The sequence below is a fragment of the Marmota flaviventris genome, chromosome 1 (assembly GCF_047511675.1).
Source record: "Marmota flaviventris isolate mMarFla1 chromosome 1, mMarFla1.hap1, whole genome shotgun sequence".
NCBI classification, from domain to species: Eukaryota; Metazoa; Chordata; class Mammalia; order Rodentia; family Sciuridae; genus Marmota; species Marmota flaviventris.
The window spans coordinates 203,576,582-203,601,191 of NC_092498.1; the positions used below are offsets into that span (position 1 = coordinate 203,576,582).

The 24,610-nt window shown below is 43.0% G+C and overlaps 1 protein-coding gene across 1 annotated transcript in view; it reads right to left on the bottom strand.

Moving 5' to 3' along the window:
- Kif9 (kinesin family member 9) overlaps nt 1-24,610 on the bottom strand; it is a 63,976-nt gene that overhangs the window by 8,243 nt on the left and 31,123 nt on the right. The window contains exons 11-21 of the mRNA XM_027932374.2: nt 23,908-23,985; nt 18,454-18,522; nt 17,879-17,983; nt 16,328-16,383; nt 15,581-15,671; nt 14,268-14,401; nt 11,788-11,982; nt 10,019-10,233; nt 7,846-8,022; nt 7,414-7,529; nt 6,739-6,843 (exon numbers count right to left, since the gene is read on the bottom strand). Of these exons, the coding sequence (XP_027788175.1) occupies nt 6,739-6,843; nt 7,414-7,529; nt 7,846-8,022; nt 10,019-10,233; nt 11,788-11,982; nt 14,268-14,401; nt 15,581-15,671; nt 16,328-16,383; nt 17,879-17,983; nt 18,454-18,522; nt 23,908-23,985 (1,341 nt within the window). The remainder of the gene's footprint in view (nt 1-6,738; nt 6,844-7,413; nt 7,530-7,845; nt 8,023-10,018; nt 10,234-11,787; nt 11,983-14,267; nt 14,402-15,580; nt 15,672-16,327; nt 16,384-17,878; nt 17,984-18,453; nt 18,523-23,907; nt 23,986-24,610) is intronic.

Sequence of the window (24,610 nt, forward strand, 5' to 3'; positions counted from 1 at the left end):
TAACTGTTATAGTTACTATATATACTATATATAGTGTAACTATAGTATAGTTACTATATTTATAAAACTATATAGTTACTATATAGCTATATTTACTACATAACTATACATATAACTATATAACTATATATATGCAGTATAACTGGTTCAGTTATATAAAAATGGCCAATACGAAGAGTTCTCCTAGAGATAGTGGAATAGAAGTTTGACCTGTAGAAACACATGGTTCCTCTATTTAATGATTTAGAATTTAATTTTTTTTGAAAGTTTGAAAGAAAATAATAAAAGAGCAATGTTTGAGCTGGGCACGGTGGTGCATTCCTGTAATCCCAGCAACTCAGGAAGCTGAGGCAGAGGATCAAAAGTTCAAAGCCAGCTTCAGCAACTTAGCAAGACCCTGCCTCAAAATAAAAAATGAGCAAGGTGTGGTGGCTCATACCTATAATACCAGTGACTTGAGAGGCTGAAGCAGGAGGATCACAAGTTCAAAGCCAGCCTCAGCAACGGTGAGGCGCTAAACAACTCAGTGAGACCCTGTCTCTAAATAAAATACAAAAATAGGGCTGGGGATGTGGCTCAGTGGTCGAGTGTTCCTGAGTTCAATCCCTGGTAAGAAAAGAAAAGAGACGAGACAAGACGAGAAAGAAAGAAGGAAAGAAAGAAATTTTTAAAAGAGCTGGGGATGTAGCTTAGTGGTAGAACGCCTCAGTTAAATCCCCAGTACCCAAAACAAACAAACAAACATAAAAGTGTCCCCTCCCCACCAAAAAAAAAAAAAAAAAGAAAATGCAAAATTTATCTACGATATCAAGAGAGAAACTCATGATGGTAATCATGCAAATTGTTTTTATTCATATTTTCTATGATCTTGAAATAACTTATGCTAGTTAAAGAAAGTTAATTTTACATAAAGCAATAAAATTTTTGAAGCTCTTTCTCCAAAGTCATTGATATATTATCCTCTTATATATTCGGGATGACCTCAACCAGTTGACCAAAATTAGTCACCATGACTTAATCCCCTCCCAAAGGCTTCACCTCTTAATACCATCATCATGGTAGTTATATTTCAATACATGAATTTTGGAGTGACACCAACATTCAGTTCATAGCACAAATTTTGTCTTTCTTAGCTTCTGGATTTGGTAGCTTGACTAGAAAGCCCTTCCTCCAGTTCAGTTCATTCTCTCCATTAAGGTGACATCTTCACTGATGACTATGAGGAGCTGAAGCTCAAAGAGGATTGAGTAAATGGGGGTTGTTATATGGAGGTCCCCCAGAGCTGCAATTCTCAGGATATCCTATATCATATACCCAAATAACAGGGGTCTTATTAGGATGCAGATTCTAAAATAGTAAGTCATGGAACAAAGCAAATTCATGTGCCTCCTGATACAATATACCAAGAAAAACATAATTTTTGTTAACACTTGCTGAAAATACATAACTGAAGTTGAGATACATTTTACCAAACACTGGCCTGTATTTTTCAAAAATATCAAGATAATGAAATAGAAGGAAAGACTGGGGAATTGTTCTAGATTTGAGAAGACATTGCAACAAAATGTAATATGTAATCTTAGATTGGATCTTGGACCAAAGGAAGAGGGGAGAATAGTTGTCAAGGACATTTTTGGAATAGTCAAAAATAGCCAAGTGTGGTGAAATATATCTGTAGTCCTGGCTACTTGGGAAGCTATGATAGTAGGGTTGTAAGTTGAGGCCAGCCTGGGCAACTTAGTGAGATTCTATCTCAAAATAAAAGGGTTGGGGGTATAACTCAGAGATAGAGAGCGTCTGCCTCACATATGTGAAGCTCTGGGTTCAACCTTCAGTATCACAAAAAAGTTGAGTATGGGTTTTGGATTAAATAATATTATTGCTTTACTGTTTATTTTCCTGATTTTGATTATTACATCATTATAATTTAAGAGAATGTCCTTGTTTAAGACATGAACACTGAAACATTTATGAGTTAAGAAAAAGCAGAGCATGATATGTTCTGAAATTCACTGTGGTTGCACATATTTGTGAAGATACTAAAAACTACTGAGTTGTACAATTTTGAGGGTGAAATATATGGTATTATATATCAAAAAAGTTATTATTTTTAAAGAGCAAGAAATAAGGTGTGGGCTGGGGCTATAGCTCAGTGGCAAAGCGCTTGCCTGGCATGTGTGAGGCACTGGGTTTGATCCTTAGAACCACATAAAAAATAAATAAATAAAGGCATTCCGTCCATCTACAACTACCCAAAAAAAAAAGAATTTAAAAAAAAGAAATGAGTTTATAACACATGACCAAGTATATTTGAAGGAGAATCAAATAGAATTTTTAGACATAGCTGATTAGACACAGCTGAGAAGGGTATTAATAAACTGGAACAGGAATCTAAAGAAGTTACCCAATTACAGCATAGAGAGATGAGGAGCTAGAAGAAACAAGAGAGATTTTTAAGAGAGAGAGAGGACAGAATGAGAATGCCTAAAATATATCTAATGGAGAGAAAAGGAAGGCAGTATGCAAAAAAATATGACCCCAATATCCAATCATGATGAAAAAAAAATACTCAATGAACTAAGAACAGAAGAGAACATCTGCAACCTAACAAAGGCAGATCCTAAGACAGACCCTCTAAGAATGCTACTCAAAGTGTGGCCCTAGTCTAGCATCCTGGGCATCATCTGAGAATTTATTAGAAATGCAGAATTTCAAGTCCCATTCTGGACTTACTATATCAGAACCTGCATCCTAACAAAATCCCTGTTATTTGTGTATATGACATAGGATGAGAATTGCAGCTCTGGGGGACCTTCATATAACAACCCCCATTTACTCAATCCTCTTTGAATGGGCTTCAGCTCCTCATAGTCACCAGTGAAGATGTCACCTAAATGGAAAGAATGAACTCAATTGGAGGAAGGGCTTTCTAGTCAAGCTACCAAATCCAGAAGCTAAGAAAGACAAAACTTGTGCTATGAGCTGAATGTTGGTGTCACTCCAAAATTCATGTGTTGAAATATAACTACCATGGTGATGGTATTAAGAGGTGAAGCCTTTGGGAGGGGATTAAGTCATGGAGACTCTGATCTTATGGATGGGATTAGTGCCCTTTTAAGAGGCCTGAGAGAGTTTGTTAGACCTTTGCCTTTCTACCATATAAGTTGCCACACACTAGAAGGTGCCATCTTTAAGCAGAGAGCCCTCACCAGACACTTAGACTGCTGAACCCTTGATCTTGGGAACAATTTCTGGCTTTTTTATAAATTACCCAGTGTAATATATTTTTTTATGGCAGCTCAAATAAGATGCTCAATGTAATAAAATCAATAAAAAATAACAAAAAAGTAAAGTCAAAAGACAAACAACAAATAGAAAAAAGTAGTTGCAATTCATACAAAAAAATATAATTAATCTAATATATAACAAATTCCTACAATTAAGAAATAAAAGAATAAAGTTTATAGCATCTGCTGATAAATGGATGGAAATGAAGAATGGCATTCTAAGTGAAATAAGCTAGAATCAGAAAATCAAGGGTTAAATGTTTTCTCTCCTATGTGGAAGCTAGAGTAAAATAAGGGAAAAAAGAAGGAGGGAGTGGGATCAGATATCATAACAATATAGGGAATATCAGTAGAGTTATAGGAAGACATATGGAGGGAGGAGGGACAGGAAAGGAGAAAATATAGAATGGATTTAACAAAAATCATGTTATTTACATATATAAATATACCACAGTAATTCCACCTTTATGTATATGTAGAAAGCACCAATCAAAAATAACTAAACAGGGGCCTGGGGATGTGGCTCAAACGGTAGCGCGCTTGCCTTGCATGCGTGTGGCCTGGGTTCGATCCTCAGCACCACATACAAAAAAGATGTCCACCAAAAACTAAAAAATAAATATTAAAATTCTCTCTCTCTCTCTCTCTCTCTCTTTCTCTTTTTAAAAAAGAAAAAATAACTAAACAGCTTGGCATGGTGGCATAAGCTTGTAATCCCAACATCTTGGGAGGCTGAGGCAGGAGGATCACAGGTTCAAAGCCAGCCTCAGCAAAAGTGAGGTGCTAAACAACTATAGGGCTGGGGATGTGACTTAGTGGTCAGGTGTCCCTGAGTGTAATCCCCAATACTCTAAAACCTTAAAGATTAAAGGAAGATCAGTAGAGTACAGGAAGGAAACAAGGAGGAGGAAAAAAGGGAGGGAAGGGTCAGGGAATGGGAATTAGAATGCAATAATCAAAATCCATACAGGTATGATTGTCAAAATAAACCCAACTACTGTGTACAACTATCATGCTTTAAAAAAAAAGAATAAATAGAAACCTTACAACCAATAGAAAAACAAGCAAAAGGGGCTGGGGATGTAGCTTAGTGGTAGAGTGCTTACCTAGTATGTGTGAAGCCCTGAGTTCAATCCCCAGTATTGCAAAAAATAAATAAAGAAAAGAAAAACAAGCAAAAATGTGATTAGTTTGCAAAAAAATATTTTAAAAAATCAAAATGGTGCTTCAACATTAAAAGAGATTCGCTTATAGTAAGAGAAACACAAAGCAACACTGAGAAAAATTTTCACCCTTCAGATTGGAAAACAATGCAAAAATAGTATACCATTTATTGTGAGCATCCTATAGGCTGATGTAAGGGTACAGAGAGGTTTAACTCTAGGCAGGCATTTTGGCAGACCCATCAAAAATACAAATGACCTTTTAACCAAGAAATTCACTTCTACAAAATTGCTTTTCATGTATAGTCATACATATGTGTAAACCCACATTTGTAAGAGCTCAGCTATACTTGTATTAGTAAAGAGTATCACAAACAAAATAAAAAGAGGGCCTGGGTTTAATTGCCAGCACCATAAAGTGAAAAAAAAAATTTAAAAAAGAACTGTAAACTCTTAAATGTTCATTAATATGAGTTGGGTTAAACCTTTTGAGGCTGGCTGTGGTGGCACATGCCTGTAATCCCAGTCACTTAGAGGCTGAGACCAGACTCGGCAAGCTCAAGGCCAATCTCAGCAACTTGGTAAGACACTGTGTCTGAACAAAAAATAAAAAGGATTGGAGATGTAGCTCAATGGTAGAATGCCCATGGGTTAAATCCCAGTACTAAAAGAAAATATTTGATACATCCTCATAGGTTGACCTGGAATGATCTTTTTTTTGTATTGCTAAATAGGAAAAGCAAGTTTCTCCTGTCAGAGAGTCAATGGGAGTTTAAAAGATGTGCTTGTATTTTCATGTTTTTGTTTGTTTGTTTTCCAGTACTGGGGATTGAATTCATGCATGTTAGGCAAATGCCCTACCACTGAGCTACTCCAGGCCCTTTCTGTTTTTATTTTAATTATTATTTTTTATTTTTTAACTTTTTTAATTTTTGAAGTATTGGGGATTAAACCCAGGGGTGCTTAACCACTCATTCACATTTATTTTTATTTTGAGACAGGGTCTCACTAAGTTGCCAAGGTGGCCCGAAACTTGGGATCCTCCTTCCTCAGTCTCCCAAGTAGCTGGCATGTACCACTACATCCAGCTAAAAATTATTACTATTATTATTATTTTTTTGCAGGGCTAGGAATTGAACCCACATCCTTGCACTTCCAGGCAAGTGTTCTACCACTGAGCTGCACCCCCATGCTTGTTTTTCATTTTCGGTACTGGGGATTGAACTCAGGAGTGCTTACCCACTGAGCCACATCCCCAGCCCCATTTTGTATTTTATTTAGAGACAGGTCTCACTGAATTGCTTAGAGCCTCACTTTTGCTGAGACCGGCTTTGACCTCTTGATCTTCCTGTCTCAGTCTCCCAAAATGCTGGGATCACAGGCATGTGCCTCTGCGCCCGGCTCCTCCAACCCATACTTTTTTTTTTTTTTAGTTGTAGACAGACACAATATCTTTATCTTATTTATTTATTTTTATGTGGTGCTGAGAATTGAATCCAGTGCTCACGTGTGAGAGGCAAGTACTCTACCACTGAGCCACAATCTCAACCCCCCACCTATGCTTTTTTAAAGTTTAAAACACCCAAATGAATCACCTATTAAAACGTAAATAAATAACTATAAAAAATATTGTGGTTTTTTTTTGTTGTTGTTGTTGTTTTTGACAGGGTCTTGCTATGTTGACCATACAGACCTTGAATCCCTGGGCTCAAGTGATCAGCCTCCTGGTTTGTAAAAATATAAAGAATGTGCTCATTTGGGTAGGGATCCCATGTGCATCTGCCACAATGTATACAAATTGCCTCTGGACATAGAAGGGTACATGGCATTCTGGCTTGAGGCTGGGCCTTGGAACAGTGGAGATCCTCTGCTCCAGCCCAACCTGCTCAGGAAGAAGAGTCACAGGCCCAACCTAAGGCTGAGACCATGTCTATCTGTGCATTGGCTGAGTGTGATCTTCTGTCCTCTGCCACTTGCACAGAGTGGCCTGCCCTTGGAGAGGTCTTCAGGGGAGTGGCCTCAGGGGATCCCTGGATCTTGTCTTCAGTTGTGAACCACCCACAGGATGGCTCAGCCATGTCCAGGCCTGGCAATGGTCTGTGGGACCCTTCTATGGTCTAGCCCTGTCCCTGTCTTCAGCTTCAGAAGACACTCTTGACTGAGAGCAACTCTGATCTCTCTGGGTAGGCACCATTCCTCCCCTGAAGCTCTAAAGTAGGAAGTGTGATTTTGGGTGCCCTAGTAATGAGGTCCCTGAAGACCCCCCACCCTTCCTACAGACAAGTTACCTTCTGTTCTGTCTTGATTTTGGCATTGTAGAAGGAGATGGCATCAGGTCCCTCAGGTAGCACTGTCTGCTGAAGCTGAGCAAATTTGTCCTGGTCATCTTCTCCCTGGAGGAGGCCCAATATAGTAGAGTTCCTTCAGCCTGGCATTGTCAGAATCATCCCTGGTAGGGCCTGTGGTAGGTATCAAGAGAGTCCCCTTTCTGGGTTTGAAAGCCCCACCCAGGAATCTCACAATCCTGTAGCATCCTCACAGACCCCCTGTAACTGCCACCTGGGCAGGATGAGTCGCCCCAGAGGGCAGTAATAAGAATGGTGTTTCTGGGCTGGAGCTGGAGCTCAGTAGCAGAGCACATGCCTAGCATGCGTGAGGCACTGGGTTTGATCCTTAGCACCACATAAAAAAAATAAATAAATAAACAAAACAAATATATTCTGTCCATCTACAACTACAAAAATATTTTTAAATAAAAAATTTAAAAAATAAAAAAAAAAAAACAATGGTGTTTCTTTCTGTCCCCATCCCTCAATAACTGAGAAGAGACCTCTCTGCCTCCTGTCTGGGACAGCCATGAAAGAAGCTATAGAGCCCTGCATACTGACATTCACAGAGAGTACAGACACTGCCATTCCCCAGTTCGGTCATTGCCATACCATGCCCCTACGCTGTGTACTCACCAGAGACACAATCCTGCTGACAGGCACCATGCCTGGCCGGATACTGCTGCCCAGCTTCAGTGCTACCTGCATATCCTCAGGGATGACAAAGGACTCATTGTACCAGATATCAAATTCTGTGAGGAGGTGGAAGATAGCACTTTGAGGTGAGGTGTGGGAGCCCCCGAGGAAGCAGGTAAAGGCTGCATGCACCAAGGTATTTTGTTCTCAATGCAGACTCAGTTTCATACACTTCCTGCTCCAGGGTCTCACCCTGTCTTCATCTCCATCTCTAGCCCTCAAGGACCTGGGAACCACATGCCTGAAGCCCCTCCCAGCCTTGCCTGGGTCAGCAAGCAGCTCTGAGATCTTCTGATTTTCAGAACTTGGGTTGGGACCTTACACTGAGCCTCCCAACCTTGAGCAGTTACCTAACCCTTCTAAGTTGCGCACCCATGAGCAGGCGGTGGCGACACTGGTCCACCAGGTGTTGGCAGTACTGAATCTCAGCCCTGAGGTCACGCAGATCCTGGTATTCGCTTCGATACTGCTTCTTGAGGTCTTTGAGCTTCAGGATCAGCAAGAATTCCTCTTCATCAATGATCATCAGCCCCTTGTTCTCATACTCACCTGCAGGGATGGAGTAGGTCAGGGAATGAGAGGGCATCCACCTGGCATTGGTGGGGGGGTGGGGGCAGGTATCCAAGAAAGAAGGAAAAACGCTGGCAAATCATTTTAGGATGAAAGAAAGGGGTGGGCAGAGGAGATGGCCCATGCACCATGCTTATTTAAACTTCATCGGCCAAAAATATTCAGTAGTTCTTCTATTAACCAAATACTTATTTTTCTTGCAAATGATGTATGTGAACTTTCATCACTGGCTAGTACCATAAGGCATTTGGACAAGGTTCCTTATTAATAACAACGGATGTAAAACTGCTTTGGGGAAGAAAGAGAAAAAAACCTTTTTTTTTGATACAAAAATTTTAAAGATTTAAAAAAATATATATCTTTAGTTGTCAATGGACCTTTATTTTATTTATTTATATGCAGTGCTGAGAATTAAACCCAGTGCCTCACATATGCTAAGCAAGTGCTCTACCACTGAGCTACCACCCCAGCCCCAAAAGATATTTTAAAATATTGTTTATTTCTTCTTCATTTCAGCCTTTGAAATGTCCATTTTAAAATACACTTAGGAGAGGCTGGAGTTGTGGCTCAGAGGTTGAGTGCTCGCCTAGCATGTGTGGGGCACTGGGTTCGATCCTCAGCACCATATAAAAATAAAATAAAGGTATTGTGTCCACCTATAATTAAAAGCAAATAAGTAAAAAATTTTTTAAAAAAGTACACTTAGGAGTAAATGATTTGTCAGTATAGCATGCAGGCATTTTACTTTAAATGTGCAAATACATGATAAGGAGCTGTATGTTCAAAGGTATAAGCAGAGGGAACAAAGAAATGTTTGCTGGTCCTGTAGGACCTTCATCATGTTCTCTTCCTGAGGTTCTATGTGAGGGAGTGTTTGGAGTCACCATCACTATTCCTTCAGATTCCCAGGTGTTTGGAGGGCTCTGCCCTTTGGAATAGCATGTCATGGTTGGTCTGTGGGATATGAGTGGACTGGCTCCAAGACTTTGAAAATAAAGTTATTCTCTGAGAAATAAATAAGTAAAGTGTACTCCCTGATGGTGAGATGACTCATCTAGCCTGCAGGAATAAATCATGTGACATTAAGAGATCACTCACGAAAACTGGTGTGAAACCAGTTTGTAATTTAGCTGGAAGAAGATGAAGAGATGGAGCCAGGAAAGTGAGTAATGGTGGTCTCTGAACCCCTTCTCAGAGTCAGGGTGGTCACTCTTTAACATGCAGGGTTTGGACCCTGCTCTATATCTCCTGTACAGAAACACTGGCTGGGGGCCTGGGGATCCACACTTGATAGTCGCTTGCAGATGAGTCTTCTGCATAATCAAGCTTGGCCACAGTGAGGATGTAGGCAGGGACAAGGGCACTGAGTCAGGGCAACCAGGTAAGCACTGTCTCCATGCAGAGGTTTCTACCCTCTGATTTTTGGGCAACATGTCATCTGCCCTAGGAAACAAGACTGCCAAACCAGCACAGATGTCAGGGGTTCAGCATAGGGAACGGTTTTCCTGACAGTGAGTTCCTTGGCCCTCTGGCATTCACATTCTCATTTCCCTCCTCAGTTTTCTATAGTCCCTACCAGCATCCTTGATGCAATCTGACTCCCCAGGACAGTGAAGAGACCCCAGCAAGACCCAAGGACCTTGTAAGGGGTCACCAGCTACCTGAGGACACCTTTGCAGGACCAAGGGCCAGATTCTTCATGGACAGCAGCATTTTTCAGATGGAAGGCCTACCATCTGCCTGAGATAATGCAGTAATGGGGACAGATAGAGACTGGCCAACAGGGAAAGACTCTGTGGTCCCTAAGGAACTGACCAGAGCCAAGCCATATGACCCAAGAGTGAAGGCTCCATCCCAGTGCCCTCTGCTATCCCTCCCCAATCTGTCCTTTAGTGCCCAAGGTTGCCCCATTTGACATGGGATAACTCTAAGACCCCACAGCCATTTTCCCTGCCATCTTTCCCATCACATTTACCTTGCTTCTCCCTTAGTGACTTCTGGAAGTTTAGCGCTTCCTTGGTCACGTCAATCTCCCGCTTGATGACATTGATGCGCTGTGTGGTCTCGCTGGCCCTTTTCCTCCGCTCATTCAAGATGGACTTGTTTTCTTTGAAGATGCGGTTGATCTCACTTCCTCGCTCATTCTTAAAGTCCTCAAAGGCCATCAGCTTGGAGGGTGGGGTGGTAGGCCTAGGGTCAAAGGGGGAGGCCAGGGAGAAGTAAGAAATTGGGCAGCTACCTAAGAAGTACCAGGCACTCCATATTTATTCCCTGTGGCTTCTGTAGGCAGGAGGCAAAAGTTCTAGGTACCACCTTCCCAAATGGGAGCCAAACTATGTAGCAATCATTCCCTAATTTCTGTTTTACTCAGCACACAAGGGTGCATGCCTATCACAGAAATTAAGGATAAGAAACAGACAACACAACCACTTACTACCTATTAGCAACCACACCTCAATATGTCTCTTGGGATTTCTTTTATATATTTTGAAATGGCTGAGGCCAATGCAGTATATATAATTTTATATCTTTTTCACCAAAGCATCTTTTATACTATTAAAAACTCTTTGAGAATTCTAGTTTTAAGATGAAATGTTGATGTGGGGGGAAATAGATGGATATTGGCATCTTACTTGGCACTGCAAAAAAAAAAAAGAGGGCTAGACACAAGATGAAATAAGTATATAGATGCTAACTGTAGAATTAAGAGAGTGCTCAGTGTATGGTTATTTACTAATTCTTCAAGTTCTTGGAATGTTTGGAAATGGGCATAGTCTGAGAAAAAAGTTCTTCATGCACATCCTTGAACACTCCAAAGACAGAAATAATTTAATGTCTTCTCCCTAATGTGGCCTACTGCAGGTGTTTCAAACACATTTTATTTTTGCTTTTTAAATTAATAATGTGATGAACTTTATTTGCATGAATATTATCTAGAAGAGATAATTATTCCTTAGAAGAGATTCCTAAAAACTCAATTACTGACTCACCAGGGAGGTGAATGAAGGAAAAGGAAGAAGTTATACTCTTATACCTTGACATTTAGTATATTTTGAATGTATTACTTATGTAAAAGATATTTAACTTTATTTAAATAATTGCTACATGGAGAGTCTGAAATGATTTAATTGTGTATCTTGGATGACTCCTGAGGCTGAATCTTTCTTTCTTTTTTGGTCCTGGGGATTTAACCCAGGGGTGCTTTACCACTGAGTTACACCTCTAGCCCTTTTTTATTTAGAGACAAGGTCTCACCAAGTTACTTAGGGACTTGCTAAGTTGCTGAGGCTAGCCTCAAAGTTATGATCCTCCTGCCTCACCCTCCCAAGTCACTGGAATTACAGTTGTGCACCACTGTGTCCAGCCTAAATTTCTTCTTTCTGGACTTGCTCCTAGTCTGGGCCAGTATTCCCTATTTTATTTCTCTCTCCACCCCGCTTTTTTTTGGTTCCAGGGATTGGATTCAGGGGCACTCGACCACTGAGCCACATCCCCAGTCTTATTTTGTATTTTATATTTTATTTAGAGACAGGGTCTCACTGAGTTGCTTAGTACCTCTCTTTTACTGAGGCTGGCTTTGAAGTCACGATCCTCCTGTCTCAGTCTCCACAGCCTCTGGGATTATAGGCATGTGCCACCACATCTGGCTTTTCTTTTTCTTTTTTTATCTGAAGACACTATGTATTGAGGATCACATTCTGATTTGAGTTTATCTGGTCCAGGAGTTGTCCTTTAGATGATTACCTGAGTGGGCGTGATTCTTCCTTCGGGGAGTCTGAGGGAAGGGGCTCAATGCTGGAAGTTTCCCGATCCCGTGAAAGCACGTCTTTGACATCCCCATCCTTAGAGGATGGGACTAGCTGGGTCTTGGAGGTAGAAATCATATCTAGGTCCTTGCCACTCACAGGGCTGCTAGCACCTTCCTTTCTTGCTGATGAGCTGGAGGAAGAAGCAAAGAAACCCCAGGGCTCAGTCATGGGCAGTAAGGTAACTCAGGCATGGAGGTGTGACCTTTCTCAGCCCTCACTCCACCAGGCATCCACCTCACTCAGCTCCTTTTTTTTTTTTTCCTTCTTCTTGGTGTTGGCATTGGATAGAGCCCAGGACCTTGTGCATGCTAGGCAGGCATTCTGCCACGCCAGCTCTTATCCTAATTATGTCCCAAGGACAAACAGTATGACCCTAAGCCATGCAGACGGGGAAGAGGAGGAGAGCATTTTTCTCCTTTTATCAGAATGAGGATCCCTCAGCAATCCCAGCAGGACACACCTAGGAAGAACAGGTTGTCTTTTTTATGGTTTAGATCTGTAATATCCCCCTAAAGCTCAAGTGTTGAAGGCTTTGTTCCCAAGATAGCAATGTTCATGTTTGTCTGGCATGCACAAGGCCCTGGGTTCAATCCCCAGCACCTCAAAGCAATGCTCAGAGATGGGGCCTTCAGAAGGTCATTGGATTTTTTTTTTTTTTTTTAAGAGAGAGAGGGAGAGAGAAATTTTTTATATATATTTATTTTTTAGTTTTTGGCAGACACAACATCTTTTGTTTGTGTGTGGTGCTGAGGATCGAACCCAGGCCGCACGCATGCCAGTCGAGCGCGCTACCACTTGAGCCACATCCCCAGCCCTGGTGATTGGATCTTGAGGGCTCTAACCTCATCACAGGATTAATCTATTGATGGATTCACAATTCACTGAGCTATTGGGAGGTGCTAAAAACTTAGGAGGGAGTAGGTCCTTGGAGGCATCCTCTCAGGGTCTACATTTATCCCCAGCCCTTCCTCTGTCTCTCATTCTTTGCTTCCCAACAGCCATGATATAAGCAGCTCTGTCCTGCCAATGCTCCCTGCCAGGATGTTCTGCCTCACCACTGGCCCAGAACAATGGGGCCAAGTGACCATGAAATGAAACCTTAAGCCAAAATAAGTCTCTCCTCGTTTAAGGTGTTTATCTCAGATATTTTGCTCCAGTGACAGAAAGCTGACTGACACACTCTCCATGGGCTTCAAATCATGTGGACCTGTGGGGCGGACTGCAAGCTCTCAGAAACCACTATGCCCTGGGAAGAAACCCCATCAGGCCTGTCTGTGGGCCAATGGCAAATCAGGACAGGTCTGCCCTGTGGCTCTGACCAGTCCTTGGTCTGTGCTTCCCACCTGCATCAGTGCCCATACCAGCTCCCAGAAAAATAGCCATCCTCCCTCTCCAAGTGATGGCACTTCATGTGCCTTCCCTTTAGGAGCAGCACATCTGAGCAGGACTCTGCTGGCAAGAGCAGGCCCTGGCTCACTCCACGATTTCCTCCTCCTCTTGTAACAAGTGTTGCTTAGAAAATCAAGCTTAATGCATGTTATTGTACCGACTACTGAACAGAGAAAGCTGGGACATGATTGCTTCTCCTAAAGGGGCAGGTAGTGACCAGGGTCATTGGCATCCTCTGCTACATGACTCCTGTCCTACATGTGACGTTTTTCTACAATCCACATTGGCCCATGTGCATGGACTATACTCACTCACTTATCTTCACAATGCCCTCAATGACTTTGATGTTATTATTTATTATTCTCATTTTAAGGATGAGGAAACAGAGACATAGATGGGTTCTCATACCTCTTATTCAAGGTGATTCCTAGGTTCTAAGAAGCCCAGAGTGGGAGGTGAGGCCAGACATCACTCTGAAGTCTGCACCTCTGTCTCCTGCTACACAGCCCAGCCTGGACATAGCATATTAAGTGGACCTAAACACTTTTCCTACCTTGTACATACAAATGAGTCTTGCCTGAAAGGTGAACTGGAGACTTAAGTGATTTTTACAGTGGAAGTACTCTGTTGAAGTGGTGATGGGGGGACCACAGGAAGTACCAGAGACCTCTGTATGCTGGCTGAGATCCTCTCCCCAACTTTATTACTCCACAATGGTATGATATGGGGAAGTGAATTCTCCTCTTGAGCCCCAGTTTCTTCATTAGTAAAACAGATATTAATTTCCACCTCTCAGGGTTGCTGTGAAGGTTAGAGGTGACACTTGTATTATGGCTGGTTCCAAACTGGTCCCAACCTGAGCCTCAAGGCTATACTAGCACTGACAGCAGTAATATCCATTGTGACTACCCAGTAGCTGAGACACAAGGGTAGGGGAAGACACAGTAGGCCAGGTACTAAGCAAGAAGAGCACCAAGTAGGCCAGGTACTAAGGTACTAAGCAAGAAGAGCAGGAAGAGCACTCACCTGGGCGGATCTTTGACTGTCTTCTTGGACTTGGATTTCTTCCCAGGTTTGGTAGAGAAAGGGGCAACTCCAAGTCCAAAGCCTTGTCCATCAGGCTCACCTACTAGGTGGCCATTAACATCAATAAGCCCTGCCTGAACAGAAAGGTGAGCCAAAGGGTCTGGGTTAGACTGAAAGTTTGGGTCCCTCATCAACACAAGTGTATATGGCCCAAGGCTTGGGGTGGGTATGTTCACCCCATAAACCAAGACTTGGCTGCTGCTGATGCCAGTCTGTTCTCAACAGGGCTGTCCCTGACCACCCTGATGAATGTTTACTTTCCATATCAAGGCACTGACTAATCCATCCCTGAGGATTGTTGGGAGCTGCCCTGGATGCAGACACCTTTAAGTCCTGATGCACCAGGGTTCTGAACAATTATTGCCTTCAGTCTGGGAAGGTAGTGCCAGGTTGCAGTAACTTGGGCATTACCAAGGTGTGGCTCCAAGAGTAGGCGTCACCTGCTGGGGTTGAGTTATACTCACTGTTCCTTTGTTATCCTACCCCTTTGCCCTTTTGGGGATAGATTGTTCCATGGAACCTTCCCTTGTGTGTCCCCTAGATAAGTATAAAGAATTCCAGTGGCTTTCTCTCTTTCCATGGACCCTTAAGGTTGGAGAGACATCATGGATTTTGAAGGACCCTTAAGGTTGGAGAGATGTCATGGATTTTGAAAAGTACTTCTGTGTGTTTGTGTGCTTTTTTAAAATCATTTTCTTAAGTTATTGGAATAGTCAGATTTTGTGAATCCAGCATTAGGTCGCCAGCTAGGATAGATGGCGATGGAGGATCTTCTTCTTCTTCTTCTTTTTTTTTTTTTTTGGTGGTACTAGGAAACAACTCTTGGGCACCGTTAACACTGAGCTGTATTTCCAGTCCTTTTTCAATTTTATTTTATTTTATTTTAAGACAGGTTTCACTAGGTTGCTAAGGCTGGTCTCAAATTTGAGATCTGTCTGCCTCAGCCTCTTGAGTCACTGTGATTACAGATGTGTGCCACCATGCCCAGCTCATTCCTGAGGATCTTAACACCTATTGCCAACCTAATTCCAGGAATTGGTCTTGTTTATTATTAGCCACTTCTATAAATTATCTCCAATTTACAGAAGTCATTTTCAAAGCAAAAGTGGTTTATTCTTGCATATTCTGGTGTTACCTTCCCTGTGGCAATCCTAGCTCTGGGTTAATACACTATACCTGCTGCTTCTGTAAAGGTTTGACTGAAGATGGAAAGTTGGAGGTAAGTACTTTCAGCAAGAGGTAACTGTGCTTACCTTCTGGACAGCAGAAATTGTTGCAAAGTCATTCTTGTCTATAAGAGTGTACTTCCTACGTAAGGCCGCCTCCACTTCCTGTTCCTGTTGGCTTGGGAAAGAAAGTGAGAGAATATAGTGGTTATGCTGAGTAAGCTCAGGCATGAACCAAGTACTGGGATTAGAGGTTGTTTGGATGAAATCCCATGTATGTGATAAGGGTAACCCCTATCATCAAGAGCCAGAGCACAAAGCAGACAAAAGGGCTCATCTTCTCTCTACAATTCACATAGCATTATCCAGCTCCAAAACCTGAACAAGCCACCCTTTGCACCAAATGCATCTGCTCCAAGATGACACTTAATAAAGGCTTTAAGCCTGACCGGGGATCATGCTGACTCAGAGGTTCTATCTTGAACAGGCCCCTCAGAATCATGTGACCAGCTTCTGTGACATCAGCCAGTATGAGCTACTCAGGCTGTGGGTATACCTGTACCCAAATAAACCATAAATGCCTCCTGAGGTTGGGTATGAGAAAGATTCATGATCCCTGATTTGGGCACATTTAGGGCTAGCACTCCATAAGACTTCCTGTTTAAATAATGAACTCAATAAACATCCATCCAGGACCTGGGCATCCCCAAACACTGCTCTGGCTCCTCTTATGGGAGAAAGAAAGGGATGTTCTTGGAGGCAGGTTCCCAGACCACAGGAAATGAAAATAGTAGCCTGAAATGAGAATGGGGGGGCCATAAAGAAGTCCCTCACCTCAGAACCACCCGGAACTGGTTGAATACCTCCTGGATCTGTCTGAGGTTGATTATCTGGAGGGAAGTGAACAAGGCAGAAGTTAGATCATGGGTACACCAAGGGCCTAAGCTGTGGTTATGTTAGCAGAGAAATCTGGATCCCTTAGCTGACTCAGACCATCTTGTTTTGAGAATGGGTCATCTGCAAACAGCCTCTCAGTAAAGTGGTAGTCAAGCCCTCCTCAAGATCAGAGAAACACCTGATTAATAGCTTTAAGACTAAATATTTGCTAAATCTATAAAAACCACTTTTTCTTTTTTTTTTTTTTTTTTTTAATTTTTTATTGTTGGCTGTTCAAAACATTACATAGTTCTTGATATATCATATTTCACAATTTGATTCAAGTGAAAAACCACTTTTTCTAAGTGAAGATCTCTATAAAATCTAAGCAGAGATCTTTGGTTCTTGAAAACATTTTCTAAGAAAGAAACTTTAATAAAATTTAATCAACTCTCTCCTGTTTCCAAAAGGTTCAGCCTGCCATCTTCAGATGGACCCCATTAACAAACATTTAGGTGTGGGTACATCTGTGGCTGGAGAAAGGTCACTAGTTTCCCTCCTGGCACTAATGCTTATGGCATTACCCCTGTTCAAAAGCTAGTTTGAGAATGTCCCTGCCAGGCATACTGGTACACATCTGCAGGCTGAGGCAGGAAGATCTCAGGGTCGAGGTCAGCCTCAGCAACTTAGCGAGACCCTGTTTCAAAATAAAAAATGAAAAAGGGGCTGGGAATGCAGCTCAGTGGTAAAGTATCCCTAGGTTCAATACCCAGTACCAAAACAAAACAAATAAATAAAGAAAAAATATAAGAATGGCCCTGCTGAGAAAGCCATAAGAGCCCAACCCTCAGATGTCCCAGACCTGCCTCTTGCAAACTGCCAACACTAACAGCTGGGGAGCAGGGAAAGGTAGGGGCCTATGTGGCTCCCTGGTGAGGGTTTGATGGCCTGCACTGTAAGAACAGGATGTATTTTCCCCCGAGAGCCCTTCCTTGTGTATCTGCTGTTTCTCCTCCTTGGCCCTTTCCAACATGGGCCCTGGGAGTCCTCCTTGTAGACAACCAGTCTTACTGCCATGCTTTATCAATTTCATTTCACCAGGCACTGGCAAGCACCTGAGGGGCAGCAGCTCAGTTAATCACAGCTCAGTTTCCCTCCTCACTATGCACATGGAGCCACTGAAGTATCTGACAGTCATTTAGGCAGGAGATAGCTGAGCCGGAATTCCATCCAGGCAGCCTGGCTCCAGGGCCTATGCTTACACCCCTGAGACAGACCACCTCCCGTACATTGTGTGTTTAAGAGCACACTCTGTGGAGCCCCATAGCCTTGAAACCCTCAACACTGAAGCTGAGGCTATGATGGGTTGAAGGGGTCCAGCATGACATCCCCAGCCCACTACATCCATTTAGTGTCAGGTTCCAAAGCCAGCAGAGCACATAGTAGGTGTGCCTAGGACAGGGAGGCCCAAGCCAACTGAGCATGGTGTCCTATAAATGGGCTCCTTACGTCAATTTCGTCCAGTGTCCCTTCCAGGTACCTCCGCACCTGGGAGTTGATCTCAGCAATCTGGATTTCATCCATGGGGTCATAGGTCACAATGTTGCGGTTGGCCTTGAAGGAAGAAGAACATGTGGTAGGTAAATAGTTAGGACTTGAGCCCACATAGGAGTAGCAGGGGTCATTCTGAGAACCAAAGTTGGAGACTGGGCACATCCCCTAGATGCCAAAGCTGGTCCTATTTGCTTCACCATCTGTCACAGAGGGCCAAGTGCTTGGGATAGAGAAAGGTAATGGATGGGATGAGGGAAGGAAAGACCACTGGACTTGAAGCCTGATGCTCCAGAATGTTCTACTGGCTAAATCTCAGTAGACCACAAAATGGGATAAGTTGCCTCTGCTTTGAAGACCCTCAGGACCATGAACATCAGCTCAGGCAGGACCTCACCCTACCCTCTCCCTCATAACCCCTGCTGCTGCCCCTTCCCCACCACCTAATCTGTCCCACCTCCCCTGAGCTTGACCCATATGTTGTATGCCCTTGGCCCCATGCCCTCTAGCATCCTTTGCCTGCAACCCCTTACCAGACTGTCATGGATGGCTAGCTCCTGCTTGAGCAATACTAGCTCCTTCTCCAGGTTCTTGACCATTCGCTGCCAGGGAAACATAAAAGAAGGGGAGATCATCAGAGAAACCACTCTCCCTCTTCCACACAATTCCTTATTCTGTGCCCAGACATCCTGGCAATCCCCAGGGTTTATGCTCAGTTTCTAGGCCATTCCTTCCCTGCTGGTGACCCTTTCCCAACAAGAATGAGTAGGGTTTGAGAGGCTTTAGTGCTCCCCTTGCCTTTGCCTTATCCAACAGAGTAAACTGAGAACAGAGAGAACACAGGCCACAGTTCCACCTCACACCCTGACTCCCCAGGGCCCCAGGCTTTTCCTAATCACCCAGCATAACAGCCCTTTCACTGCAGCCCACCGGCTCCAGGATGCTTGCTATGCATCCTTAGCCTTGCCAACCACTGCATGAACCTGTTACCATTCCCCAGTAATGATCACTTCTGTGGCGCACACCTATAATCCTGGTGGCTCGGGAGGCTGAGGCAGGAGGATTGCAAGTTCAAAGCCTCAGCAATTGCAAGGCACCAAGCAACTCAGTGAGACCCTGTTTCTAAATAAAATACAAACTAGGGGTGGGGACATGGCTCAGTGGTTGAATGCCCCTGAGTTCAATCCCTGATACCCACTCCCGCCAAAAAATACTAATAATGATTACTTCCATCACTTCTAATTTTTTGCCGCTGTAAGAATGTCTTTGTGCTAATATTTCTGTGTCCTTATAGATTTCTGTAGGATAACAGTTATCTGTGCAGCTCTGTGTAATCTGCCCCCATTATCCCTTTTCTACTGCTCTCTCCTGGCCCATTCTATTCTCTCCAAATTGGTGTACTCATGCCTGTGCATGCCTACTCCTCTGCCTAGGGATGCTTTTCTCCCATGTATTTCCATGATTCACTCCAAAACCTCCTTAAAATCTTTCTTCAAAAGCTTCTCAATTAGATGTACCAGTCAACTTTTTAAAAATTGCAGTCCCCTACCCATCTCCACACCACTCTTTTTAAAAAAAATTTTTTAGTTGTAGATGAACACAATATCTTTGTTTGTTTTTTATTTTTTTATACTTTTATTTTATTTACTTATCTTTATGTGGTGCTGAGGATCAAACCCAGGGCCTCGAAAGCACTAGGCGAGTGCTCTACCGCTGAGCCACAATTCTAGCCCTATTTATTTTTTTTATGTGGTGCTGTGGATTGAACCCAGTGCTTCACACATGCGAGGTAAGCGCTCAACCACTGAACTACAACCCCAACCCTCTCACCACTGTTTTTAAAAATTTTACTCTAAGAAAAATCTCACTCTATTTTCATAGCGCATATTACCTTCCAACATACTCTCAACCAGTGCTGTCTAACAGAACCTTCAGTAATGATGAAAATGTTCTCTGTGTTGTCTATTAGACACTTGAAATGTGGCCAGTGTGACTGAAGAAATGAATTTCTCAATGTTACGGAATACCACATGAGTAGGGGTTACTGAATTGGACATGAAGCTCTATTTTTTTAATTTGATGCTGGGAATCAGATCCAGGGTCTTGCACATGCTAAGCAGGTGCTCTACCACTGAGCACCACTCCCCAGTCCTAGAACTTACCTATTTATTGTGCTTATTATTATCTATTTCTTCTACTTCCAGTGGACTCTAAGTGCTATGGTTTGGATCTTAAATATCTCCCAAAGGCCCATGTGTTAAAGGCTTGGTCCCAGGGTGGTGCTATTGGGAAATGGCGGAACTTTTTAAGAGGTAGGGCCTCGTAGGAGGTCTTCAGGTCATTGAGAGCTTGCAGTTGGAGGGGATATGAGGATCCTGGCTCCTTTGGCCTTCTCTCCTGCTTCCTGGCCATGACATTTGAGAATGCTCCATCATGCCCCTCCCACCCTAATGTGCTGTTTCACCCCAGGCCCAAAGCAATGGAGCCAATAGACCATGGATGGGAACCTCTAAAAGTATAAGCCAAAATAAACTTTTCTCTTTTTTATTATCTCAGGTATTTTCTTTCTTTCTTTTTCTATTTTTGGTACTGGGGTATTGAACCTAGGGGTGTTCTACTGCTGAGCTACATCTGCAGACCTTTATTATTTTTTATTTTGAGAATTAATTTTGCTAAGTTGTTTAGATCCTCGCTAAGTTGCTGAGGGTGCCCTCAAACTTGCAATCCTCCTACCTCAGCCTCCCAAGTTGCTGGTATTAACAGTTGTGCACCATCATAGCCAGCTCAGGTATTTTCTTAGAGTGATGGAAAGCTGACTAACACAGTAAGCTCGGGCAGAGATTGTTATTTTGGTTCATGCAGCTCTGTGTCCCAAATGCTTCAAAGAGTACTGGCACATTAGTAAAGACTCCATTAATAGATTTAGGCTCAAGTGGAGAAATGACACCAGAGGCAGAATTGTTAAGTCATTTACATCATTTGATAGATATTACCTGAATGCCTTTCATAAAAGATGTTGAGAACCTTCACTGTGAACAGGGTTTTCTTTTGTTGTCACAAAATGGCCACTGGAGGGAGCCCCTGACACCTGGATCCTGGGACTAGTGACCAGTTCACAGCCCCACTGGCTTTCTTAATACAGTCCTCATCCAGCCAGATCATCTGGGTACTGAAGTCCACCGGTCACTGTGCCCTCACCTAGCAAGGGGCACCAGACATCTGGCATTAAGGTGGCTCTGTGACAATTCTGGCACAAAACCTGGGGCTCAAGGTACGTGATCAGAGTTCCAAACTTTGGCCTAGTCCCTTAGGAAGTCCCATGTAGGTCTCTTTCAGGCATGGACTTCCTGTGTGGTCAAGAGGAGAGGCTTGGTGGCCAGCCCCAATTGTCCCCATGCCCTCTTCCCAGCTCTGGAAAATGCATTATGCCCCAGGTAGGGAAAGTCTGGCTGAGCTGTTGGGACCTCTAGCTGGATGACAGTTCAGTGTGGCACACCTTGGGTCAATCAGAGGATGGTATGGGGAAATGAGCCATCTACTCCCATGAGGCACCAGCATCTGACTCACACTATGAGAATTCATGAGATGTTTCTTCTAAGACCTGGTAGGCATAATAGCCTTTTCTACTTCCTGGAACAGGGGTGGAACAGCACACCCTACAGATCAGGGTCTAGCAGCACTTCCTGGCTGACCGACTCCTTTATTACACCAGTAACATTTTTTTGGGATAGAAAAATGCCTTGGAGGGGCTGGGGATGTGGCTCAAGTGGTAGTACGCTTGCCTGGCATGCGCAAGGAACTGGGTTCGATTCTCAGCACCACATAAAAATAAAATAAAGATATTGTGTCGACCTAAAACTAAAAAATAATAAAATATTTTTAAAAAGAAAAAGAAAAATGCCTTGGAAATGGCATAAACTCATATAAGTTCCCTGATGCCTAGGCATTTCTATCTCAAATGTAATAGGATAATTCAGAGTTCTGCTTCAATCCTACACCAGGCTGCTGGGTAACTTTCAGGACAGACACCTTCTTCATTTTGATTACACTGCAACATAAGGTTTTTTTTTTTTTTTCCCCCACTTGGCAGAAATACTGAGCTTGTCTCTGTTGTCTGTTTATGCCTGAGGCTCACACCACCTCGGAGATTCACAGACTGACAGAGTAGGAAGGTCACCAGATAGCATCAGTCTAACCTCCATGTTCACAGAAGAAGATTCTGAGGCTCAGAGTCTGAGCAGCTTACTACAGAAAGCTGGAGGCAGAAGTAGATTAGGAACCCAGTCCCCCAACTCACAGCCAGCCCTACCAGCCAAGGAAATTCTGCAGAAGCTATTCCAACCCCTGGAAAACAGGCATGATACTGAAAAAAGTGCTACAAATACCTAGAAATACTGGCTGCAGGTGGCAACCAAATAAAGAAAACGTCAAGCCTACAGGAAAGAATGCCAGTGAAACCTGGGTGGCCACCCCAAATCTAACTTTGATAGCATGGTACTATAGAGGCTCCAGTTTGTTTGTTTGTTTTCCAGATAAATGTGAAGCCCCTGCATACCCCACTCCATGTCTACTCCCCTACCACCCCAGGGGAACCTCTGGCCTCAGGTGGTCTTTCATTTCCATGCATCTTCTCTTCTACTGCACACATATATCCATTGATGATAACTGACATCATTCTGCATGTTTTTACACTTAGTGTAAATAATACATGCTGGCATTTTATCCACTTTTATCCTCAAGTTGTTTTCTCACGTGATGTTTACTCATGCTGGTAACTCTAGCTCTGGCTTCCTCATTCTATAACATTTGAGTTCCTCTCCTGTGAAAGGTACTGATTTCTGGGTGCAGTGGTGTACTCCTATAATCCCAGTGATCGGGAGGCTGAGGCAGGAAGATAGCAAGTTTGAGGGCAGCCTCAGCAACTTTCTGAGGCTCTAAGCAACTTTCTGAGGCACTGTCTCTAAATAAAAAATAAAAAGAGAGATGGGGATGTGGCTCAATAGTTACAGTAGTAAAGCACCCCGGGTTCAATCCTTGGTACCAAAAAAGAAAAAAAAAAAAAGAAAGAAAGAAAATAAAGGGTACTGGCGGTGTTTCTAACCTTTCATTATAATAATAAGCACTGTGAGCACCATTCTTGGGAGTATCTCTAGACTATATATTAGAAGTGACACTGTTACTCTGTTGATCCTGTCAAATATTAGAGTGCTAGCTAATATTTATGGAACATTTTCTCCATGACAGCACTGGGCTAAGAAGTTTGTACACATTTACTGATTCTTCACAAGATCTCTTTTGAGAGTGGAATTCTATTATTTCTCCAGGACGGTCCAGCCCAGGGGTCCAGTTCTTAACTACTATGCCAGTGGTTCTCAAACCATAGCCCCCAGAGCAGCAGCAGCAAAAGCTTCATCACTTGGGAACTTATTAGAAATGCAAATCCTCAGGTCCCAACCCAGACAGACTAAATCAGAAACTCTGGGAATGGATCCAGAACCCACAGTTCAGCAGGCTGGCCAGGTGATTCTGATGGCTGGGCAAGTTTGAGAACCACTACACCTCAAACCATGAGTTAGTTCTACAGTGCCATGGGACTGTCCTTTTCTTCAGGATTTAGAACCTGGAAAGTTTAACTGGTTTGTCATGAGCTTAGGGTCCCTGCCTCCAAAAACTATGATTCTGCAGGCATCTTAAAAGAAAGCCAAATTATCAGTAAATGTGTTTTTGCTTTATCAGATGTTGTCAAAATGCTCCCCAAATGATTGTATAAATTCATTCTGACTAGAAATGGGGAAAAAAGTCTAGAAAAAATCATTTTGCCTTATCAGAAAAATTCCAATTTTTGCTAGTGTGAGGATGTAACATTTTAATTTGCATTTTCTGGTTAAAGGCTTGTGTGGTTTCCTGCCTCAGCCAAAGAAACACACACAGAGGCAAACCCACCCACATCTTCCCACAGTGGCAAGTGCCTACAAGCCCCTTAGTACCTCAGCATTGTACTTTTCGTTGATGGCAGGCTCAGTGGTGACCAGCTTCATCCTGCTGGCAAATCGCAGTGAGGATAACTGAAAAACAGACCAGGCAGATGGATGTCAGATGGCTTCCCACTCAAGTGAGACCCCAAGAAAGCTGCCTTACTCAGAGACCTCTCCTGTTTCTTCAGGCACCTTGTCAACTGGTGTTGGTTCTCTTCCCTCAGGAAACCTTGGCTGGAAGGGTGTTTGAGGGGTAGGACTGGGGGTCAACAGGAGAGTGCCTGCTTAGCATGTACCAGGGCCTGGGTTCAATCCCCAGAATCAAAAAATAATATAAAAAAAAATAAAAAGGGTTAGCTGGGCACAGTGGCTCACACCTGTAATGCCAGCAACTCTGAGGCAGGAGGATCGGGAGTTCAAAGCCAGCCTCAGCAAAAGCGAGGTGCTAATAAGCAACTCAGTGAGACCCTATCTCTAAATAAAATATAAAAAAGGGCTGGGGATGTGGCTCAGTGGTTAAGCACCCCTGAGTTCAATCCCTGGTACCAATAAAATAAAATAAAAATAAATAAATAAAAGTGTCCCCCAGTGGGATAAGGAATATAATAGGGAGAGCAGGAAGTTGACAGAGAGTACATAATGCAGCCTGGTCCTCAGTTTATACACTACAGGGATGCTACTTAGTGGTAAAGCCAAAAATCTAATTCAGCAGAGT